The sequence below is a fragment of the Protobothrops mucrosquamatus genome, unplaced genomic scaffold, assembly GCF_001527695.2.
Source record: "Protobothrops mucrosquamatus isolate PMUCROS unplaced genomic scaffold, P.Mucros_1.0 scaffold3484, whole genome shotgun sequence".
Taxonomy (NCBI): Eukaryota; Metazoa; Chordata; class Lepidosauria; order Squamata; family Viperidae; genus Protobothrops; species Protobothrops mucrosquamatus.
Window position 1 is genome coordinate 47,353 of NW_015389458.1, and position 8,927 is coordinate 56,279.

The 8,927-nt window shown below is 47.2% G+C and overlaps 1 protein-coding gene across 2 annotated transcripts in view; it reads right to left on the bottom strand.

Moving 5' to 3' along the window:
- The window catches only part of NRF1 (nuclear respiratory factor 1), a 38,206-nt gene extending 30,041 nt beyond the window's left edge, over nt 1-8,165 (bottom strand). For both annotated transcript variants that reach the window (XM_015827082.1, XM_015827081.1), the window contains exons 1-3: nt 7,943-8,165; nt 5,648-5,762; nt 1,017-1,143 (exon numbers count right to left, since the gene is read on the bottom strand). In XM_015827082.1, the coding sequence (XP_015682568.1) occupies nt 1,017-1,143; nt 5,648-5,762; nt 7,943-8,165 (465 nt within the window). The remainder of the gene's footprint in view (nt 1-1,016; nt 1,144-5,647; nt 5,763-7,942) is intronic.
- Nucleotides 8,166-8,927: the final 762 nt, after the last annotated feature.

Consider the following 8,927-nt stretch of genomic DNA (forward strand, 5'->3'; position numbering starts at 1 on the left):
CAATCTGCTTCCTTCTCTCCCTCCTCCTCTTCCTCCCTCCCTCCCTCTCCCTTCTAGCACTGATGATGTTCCCTAGTTGGATCATGAAACGTCTGCAAGAAAGCCACCCAGTTCAGAAAGCAGTAAAGACCCCACAGTTCTTCTCCTTCCTTCCTTCCTTCCTTCCTTCCTTCCTTCCTTCCTTCCTTCCTTCCTTCCTCTTCTCCTTCTCTTTCTCCTTTCCACTCCCCTCTAGCACTGATGATGTTCCCTAATTGGGTCATGAAACGTCTGCAAGGAAACTACCAGGCTCAGAGACCATCAAGGACCTCAAAGTAGTCCTCCTCCTCCTCCTTGTACAAACCACAGTCCCTTCTAGCACTGATGATGTTCCCTAGTTGGGTCTTGAAACGTCTGCAAGAAAACCATCCAGCTCAGAGAGCACCAAGGACCCCCACAGTTCCTTCCTTCCTTCCTTCCTTCCTTCCTTCCTTCCTTCCTTCCTTCCTGCCTTCCTTCCTTCCTTCCTTCCTTCCTCTTCTCCTTTCCACTCCCTTCTAGCACTGATGCTATTCCCTAGTTGGGTCTTGAAACGTCTGCAAGAAAACCACCAGGCTCAGAGACCATCAAGGACCTCACAGTAGTCCTCCTCCTCCTCCTTGTACGAACCACAGTCCCTTCTAGCACTGATGACGTTCCCTAGTTGGGTCTTGAAACGTCTGCAAGAAAACCACCCAGCTCAGAGAGCCCCAAGGACCCCCACAGTTGTAGATACGCAGACGTCAATCGGGACCTTCTTGTAGCTCACCTTTTACCTTTGAGTAAAAGTACAATAACCGCCTGGTTTCCCGAGGTTAGTATTTCGAGAGGGCAAAGAGACAGAGACAGAGGCTTTCCTTGCTAACACGCCATGGGCTTTACATCCCCTCTCTGCTGTCACCATCTTCTCCTGGCGATTCCCAAAACTTTTCCATTCCCTCCCCCCCCCACGCAATCCCACTTCCAGGTTTCCAACTGGGAGGGGTGAGGAGCCTTACCACGTTCTCCAGGGGGGCCGCCCCAAAGACCTTGAAAACAGGGTTGGGTTTGGAGGGCGAGATGCACAAGACGATCGCTTGCTGCCCGACCCGGGTGGTATATTCATCCAAGGTGGCTCGCAGCTTCCTGGGTCAGGAGGAGAAGAAAAGGAGAAAAAAAAAATGGCTTGAAAAGATATTCCCCCCCCTCCGGGAAAGACACGTCGGTCCTTTGCTTTCCCCCCCCCCCAATTCCCAGACTTTCTGGTTTTAAACTTTTCCACCCCGTCAGATTTGCAAGGTCTCCCGTTCCGGCGTTCTGGGGGTAGAGAAGCTTTACGTATCTAATTCATAAATTGATACGCTGCCCGTCTCGCTGTCAAGTGGCTGACAATATGATAAAAAAAAAATATTAAAAAAGGATTAGAAGACAATTAAAAGAATTAAACAGAAAAGCTGAAAAAGCAAGAGGACGTAAAAGCAAGCACAAAACGTTAAAATGTGACATGTAAAAATAACTTGAGATTAAGTAAGTTAAACAGCAAAATACGACAGGGTGAGGGTGGGATCTTCCAGTTAAGGTGCTGGCCTAGAAAGCAGGAGACGGGGAGTTCTCGTCCCGCCTTAGGCGTGAAAGCCAGCTGGGTGACTTTGGGCCAATCACCAGAGACAGAGAGTTCTAGTCCCGCCTTAGGCACGAAAGCCGACTGGGTGACTTTGGGCCAATCACCAGGAGACGGTGAGTTCTAGTCCCGCCTTAGGCATGAAAGCCAGCTGGGTGACCTTGGGCCAATCAGCAGGAGACGGTGAGTTCTAGTCCCGCCTTAGACATGAAAGCTGATTGGGTGACTTTGGGCCAATCAGGAGACGGTGAGTTCTAGTCCCGCCTTAGGCGTGAAAGCCGGCTGGGTGACTTTGGGCCAATCACCAGGTGACAGGGAGTTCTAGTTCCGCCTTAGGCACGAAAGAGGGCTGGATGACTTTGGGCCAATCACCAGGAGACGGTGAGTTCTAGTCCCGCCTTAGGCACGAAACCCAGCTGGGTGACTCTGGGCCAATCAGCAGGAGACGGTGAGTTCTAGTCCCGCCTTAGGCACGAAAGCCGGCTGGGTGACTTTGGGCCAATCAGCAGGAGACGATGAGTTCTAGTCCCGCCTTAGGCACGAAAGCCGACTGGGTGACTTTGGGCCAATCGCCAGGAGACGGTGAGTTCTAGTTCCGCCTTAGGCACGAAAGCCGGCTGGGTGACTTTGGGAATCCCTAGGAAAAAACCAGCTGGGAGATTTTCAGCTATTTACTCTCTATCACAGGACTGTTGTTGTCGGGAAAATAAGAGAAGGAACGAATATTGGTATATTCATTGCCTTAAGTTGTGTATGAAGGGAATAAAAATATGATAAATAAAAAAAATTAAAAAGGACATATTTGATTGCATGGATGGGCCCGATGGACTTTAGTGGCAGAAAATTTCCTGACAGTTAGAACAATTAACCAGTGGAACAACCTGCCTCCAGAAGCGGTGAATGCTCCAACACTGGAAGTCTTTAAGAAGAGACTGGACAGCCATCTGTCCAAAATGGTATAGGGTTTCCTGCCTGAGCAGGGGGTTGGACTAGATGACCTCCAAGGTCCCTTCCATCTGCTATTCTGTTATTCTTTTTTTCCCCCTTCCTTTCTTCTTTCCTTCCTTCCTTCCTTCCTTCCTCCCTCCCTCCTTCCCTCCAACACTGGACGTTTTTAAGAAGAGACTGGGCAGCCATTTGTCTCAAATGGTGTCGGGCTTCCTGCCTGAGCAGGGGGTTGGACTAGATGACCTCCAAGGTCCCTTCCAACTTTATTATTATTATAAAAGGTTTAGGAGCAGGAAGGAGAAAGAAAGAAAGCTATGTACAGACCCCTCGCAGGCATGTTTCGAGGAGAAATATCAGCGCCCTCTCTCTGAATGCCGTGGAGGAGGATTGCATCACAAATCTAATTAAAGAAGACTGCGCCCGGTTCTGGTGAGCACAATAACGAAAAAGATTATCTCTGGCAGCTAGTCCACCAGAGGATGTGCGACTGCCACGGGACCCGTCACTAAGACGACCAGCTCCGCCAGAGCACCAAGGGGGTTACCCCGTGGATACCGAGCAAGACCGAGCCGCGGGTTGCAACACCCAGCCGGGGAAAATGAGGCTGAATGTTGCATCAGAGAAGCCCTTGAGGAAAGAGAAAGGGAAAAGTGCTCCCAACTAGCATTTAACTTGGTTCTTCCTGGGAAGGGTCCAAACCGCATTCCGAGAGGTGCGTTGTCAACGCTGCTAACATCGGATGTTTTTGCTTTGACAACAGTTGGAGATGCAACCCTTTTCTTCTTATGTTTTGACTCTTAGAGTTAGAGTTAGATGACGCCGGGGGGGAGGAACGTGCATGAGAGTTTAGCTAGACATAACAATACTGGACCTAGCGTGAGAACCAAGGTGATTGAAATAAGAGATGATAAGAATTGGCCGGGCTGGAGGACTGGAGGGAAAGCCTGCATTTCAAACTAATTGGAGAATGTGGTTTATGACAGTTAATTGGAGGAGGGAATTGTGCTTTGATACTATGTACTGGGTTTTCCCAGTTGCAACGTACGGCTGCGAAGGTTGGACCATAAGAAAGGCTGAGTGCCAAAGAATGGAGGCCTTTGAACTCTGGTGCTGGAGAAGACTCCTGCGAGTCCCCTGGACTGCAAAGCGATCAAACCGGTCAGTCCTAGAGGAGATCAACCCCGACTGACTGCTCTTTAGAAGGCCAGATCCTGAAGTGGAAACTCAAGTCCTTTGGCCACCTAATGAGAAGGAAGGACTCACTGGAGAAGGGCCTGATGCTGGGAAAGATGGAGGGCAAGAGAAGAAGGGGACGACAGAGAAGGAGGTGGCTGGATGGAGTCCCTGAAGCAGGAGGCGTGAACTTCAATGGACTCCAGAAGATGGTAGAGGACAGGAAGGCCTGGAGGAACGTGGTCCATGGGGTCGCGATGGGTCGGACACGACTTTGCAACTAACAACAACAACATTATGTGCTGAGGGGAGGGGAATTCAGTTTTTTGGCTTCGACTGTGTTAGTGCCAATGCTATGCTTCTCTAATAAAGATTCTTTAAGGTAAACAATGCCTCGAAGTTCTTTGAAGAGTTTCATCTGTTGGAACCGTGACATGCGTGTCCTGCCTCCTAGACTTGTGCATGGCACCATACCTTGCCAGGCCCAATGAGAAGGAAGCCTGTGCTGGTAAATAGCAGAAGGTAACTCTACTATCAGGGTAAATAAGGGATAAAAATACGTAGCTGCCCCATCACTCCTGCTTTGGCCAACTGTCGTAGGGACTACTGCCATGGGTCTTACATGGAACCATCCTTGAAGAGGAAGCTTCACGGGGTTCCAAGATGAAGTTGCTGGGGTGGTGATAGGACCTCTAGGTTCCTCCTTGTCACACCTTATTGCAAAAGTAGTCTTAGCGATCTGTTTCTCTCTCCTATCAAGATGTTGGTTGGTTGCCACCCCCAAAACCCTACGTGCCATAGGATCTGGATGGATGGATGGATGGATGGATGGATAGATAGATAGATAGATAGATAGATAGATAGATAGATAGATAGATAGATAGATAGATAGATAGAAATATAAACAAACAGATAATAGATGAAAGATAGACAATAGATGATAGATAGACAAACAAACAGATAATAGATACGTAGATGAAAGATAGATAGATACATAGACAATAGATAGATATAGACAGATAATAAATAATACAGATGAAAGATAGAGATGATAGATGGTAGATATAGACAGATAATAGATAGACAATAGATGAAAGATAGAGAAGATAGATGATAGATAGAAAGACAAACAAATAGATGATAGAGAGATGATAGAGATGATAGAGACAGAAAGATAGATAGATAATATAGACAATAGATGAAAGATAGACAAGATAGATGATAGATAGAAAGACAAACAAATAGATGATAGAGAGATGATAGAGACAGAAAGATAGATAGATAGATAATATAGACAATAGATGAAAGATAGACAAGATAGATGATAGACAGAAAGACAAAGATAATAGATGATAGATGATAGAGAGACAGGCAGGCAGGCAGAAAGAGAAAGAAAGAAAGAAAGAAAGAAAGAAAGAAAGAAAGAAAGAAAGAAAGAAAGAATATAGATAAGATTTACAGACAGACAGTAGGCAGGCACAATACATGCATACATACAGACACAGAGAGTGTGGGTGGATGGATGGATGGATGGATAGATAAGATGATAGAGTGAAATGGGGGGAAAATCACCTCCAGATTTGCCAGAGTCTGTTACTAGAGCTTCACAATGAAGCAGCTATTGACCTCCATGGTATCGTTTTCTTAGCCTGGCCTACCTCGCAGGGCTGACCTCTCAACCGCTTCGTAGGTCAGCTGCACAGCCCCACACAGGTCAACTCCTTTGTTCCCTGGACAAAGCTAGGCTGGAGGAAGCTCCGTCCGAACTGAGCAGGATCGGGGGTCCCACCCCACACACCCCACCCTGTTTGCAGCCCAGCACTCGGCACCCAACCGGAAGGCCCCGTGCCGTGCCCCCCCCCCAGCTGGAAGAGGGAATCCTGGGATAGGCCGGACCAGCCCTCTTACCGTAACAACCGGGTCTGCTGCCTCTTGCGGATGGAGGGGTTGGATTCAAAGACGTGGGGCCGCTTCCGTTTCTTCCCGGTGGCCACGGCGGCTGCGGCGGCCATTCCCACCGGCCCTGGGGACAAAAACGAGACCTGAAACACCCACGGGAGGAAAGCCAGACCCGGCCGGAGAGATCTTCCCTATCCAGATGTGGTGGGCGACAGCTCCCATCATCCCCCGTCGCAAAGCGGGGCAGAGGGTTCCTCCAAAAAAGGGGGCAAACGGCCGGGAATCGCGGGAATTATTATTATTATTGTTGTTGTTGTTATCCTTCCCACAACCAGCTTGGAATGTGAAAATAAAGCCCAAAGGAACACAAGGGAGGTGGGAGATTAAGAAACATGAACTGCAAATAAATGAATTAAACAAACACAGGCTAGGACTAGCTTAAGCTACTAGACTCGGAGTGTTTCTCAACCTTGACCATTTTAAGGCATGTGGACTTCAACTCCCAGAATTCCACAGCCAGCGTTGCTGGCTGTGGAATTCTGGGAGTTGAAGTCCACATGCCTTAAAATGGTCAAGGTTGAGAAACACTGTAACTAGAGAATAAGGCTAATGAGCTCCCTAACTTAAGAAATTAAAATAAACAAGGTCGGTTACTACTGTTCTGCTGCCCTCTGCAGGCTACGATTTTTAAATTGCTTGTTTTGGCTTCAGGGAAATCCTGAAAAAAAAACCCAGATCGAAAGTACAAATAGAAATAAAAACTGGCCTTTTCTTTGCTCTTTTGTAAAATGAAGGCAGGTTGTCCTCGACTTACAACAGTTCGATTAGCGAACGTTCAAAATGACAACAAGGCTGAAAAAAGCATCTTAGGACCATTATTCGCACTTATGATCTTTGGAGCTGTAAGCTTTTTTTTTAAAAAAAATATCTTTCAGGAATGGGTAACATATTTTTGGTATTAACTATCAATCAGTCAGTCAGTCAGTCAGTCAAACAATCAGAATAGAGCTGGAAGGGACCTTGGAGGTCATCTAGTCCAACCCCCTGCTCAAGCAGGAGACCCTAGACCAGGGGTAGGCAACCTCGGCTCTTTTATGACTGGTGGACTTCAACTCCCAGAATTCCTGAGCCAGCCATGCTGAGGAGACAGGGAGAGGTTTCCAAGCTGAGCCCTGCTGGCTCAGGAATTCTCGGAGTTGAAGTCCATGAGTCATAAAAGAGCTGAGGTTGCCTACCCCTGCCCTAGACCATTTCAGACAGATCGCTGTCCAGTGTCTTCTTAAAAACCTCCAGTGTTGGAGCAGCCACAATTTCTGGTGGCAAGCTGTTCCACTGGTTAATTGTCCTCACTGTCAGGAAATTTCTCCTTAATTCCAGGTTGCTTCTCTCCTTAATTAGTGTCCATTGTTTCTTGTCTTGCCTTCTGGTGCTTTGGAGAATAAGTTGACCCCCCCCCTTCTTCTTTGGGGCAGCCCCTCAAATGCTGGAACCATGTCCCCCTTAGTCCTTCTTTACTCCAGACTAACCAAACCGAAATCCTGCCACTGTTCTTCCTACGTTCTTGTCTCCAGGCCTTTAATCTTCCTAACCTTGGTAAGGCCACACTTGGAATCCTACATCCAGTTTTGGTCACTACGATGTAAAAAAGATGCTGAGACTCTGGAAAGAGTGCAGAGAAGAACAACCAAGATGATCAGGGGACTGGAGGCCAAAGCATATAAGGAACGGTTGCTGGAATTGGGGACGTCTAGTTTAATGAAGAGAAGGATGAGGGGGGACACGATAGCAGTGTTCCAATATCTCAGGGGCTGCCCCAAAGAAGAGGGAGTCAAGCTATTCTCCCAAGCACCTGAAGGCAGGACAAGAAGCAACGGATGGAAACTAACCAAGGAGAGAAGCAACCTGGAACTAAGGAGAAACTTCCTGACAGTGAGAACAATTAACCAGTGGAACCACCTGCCTCCAGAAGCGGTGAATGCTCCAACACTGGAAGTTTTTAAGAAGAGACTGGACAGCCATTGGTCTGAAATGGTATAGGGTTTCCTGCCTGAGCAGGGGGTTGGACTAGATGACCTCTGAGGTCCCTTCCAACTTTATTATTATTATAGTTGCCGTTCTCTGCACTGTCCCCAAAGTCTCAACCTCTTTTTCGTAACCTGGTGACCAAAACTGGATGCAGCATTCCAGGTGTGGTTTTATTGCAGGCCAAGCCAATGACGGGGATGAGAAAGGGACCTATGGGCCTCCACCTGCCCTCCAGGTGTGGCTCAAGAAGGGAGCAAGAAGCCGGCAGAGCCAACCTACCTGCGGCGGCCAGGTGGGCCGTCACCTCGTCGGCGGCGGTGGAGTTGAGGATGTCCGAGTCGTCGTAGGACGTGTCCTCGGGAGAAGACGGGGAGTCTTCGTCCGCGCTCAGCATGCTGTGCTCCGTGTAGGTGGCCACGTGGACCTGCTGGACCTGCTGGGCCACGGCGTGAGCCTCTATGGTTGCCATGTGCTCGGTCTGGGTCACCGTATGTTCCTCCATGAAGGACCACTGCTGCGGGGAAGGAAGCAGAGGAGAAGGAGAAGCCGTCAGCACCAACGACACCAAACCTTCGGAGCGATAGGCTAGTACTTGATAGGTAGACAAAAACGCCAAATCCAGTCTGAACATCTGGCTGTGCAATGATGATGATGATTAATAATAATAATAATAATAATAATAATAATAATAATAGTAGTAGTAGTAGTAGTAGTAGTAATAGTAGTAGTAGTAATACTTGATAGACAAAAATGCCAAATCCAGTCTGAACATCTGGCTGACTGTGCGATTAATAATAATAATAATAATAATAGTACTTGATAGGTAGACAAAAACGCCAAATCCAGTCTGAACATCTGGCTGACTGTGCAATGATGATGATTAATAATAATAATAGTAGTAGTAGTAGTAGTAGTAGTAGTAATAGTAGCAGTAATACTTGATAGGTAGACAAAAACGCCAAATCCAGTCTGAACATCTGTCTGACTGTGCGATTAATAATAATAATAATAATAATAATAATAATAATAATAATAATAGTAGTAGTAGTAGTAGTAGATAGGTAGACAAAAACGCCAAATCCAGTCTGAACATCTGGCTGACTGTGCGATGATCAATAATAATAATAATAACAACAACAATAATACAGGTAGTCCTTGACTTATGACAACTGAGCCCAAAATTTCTGTTGCTAAGCGAGACAGATGTTAAGTGAGTTTTGCCCCATTTTTACCTTTCTTGCCGCAGTCGCTAAGCGAATCACTG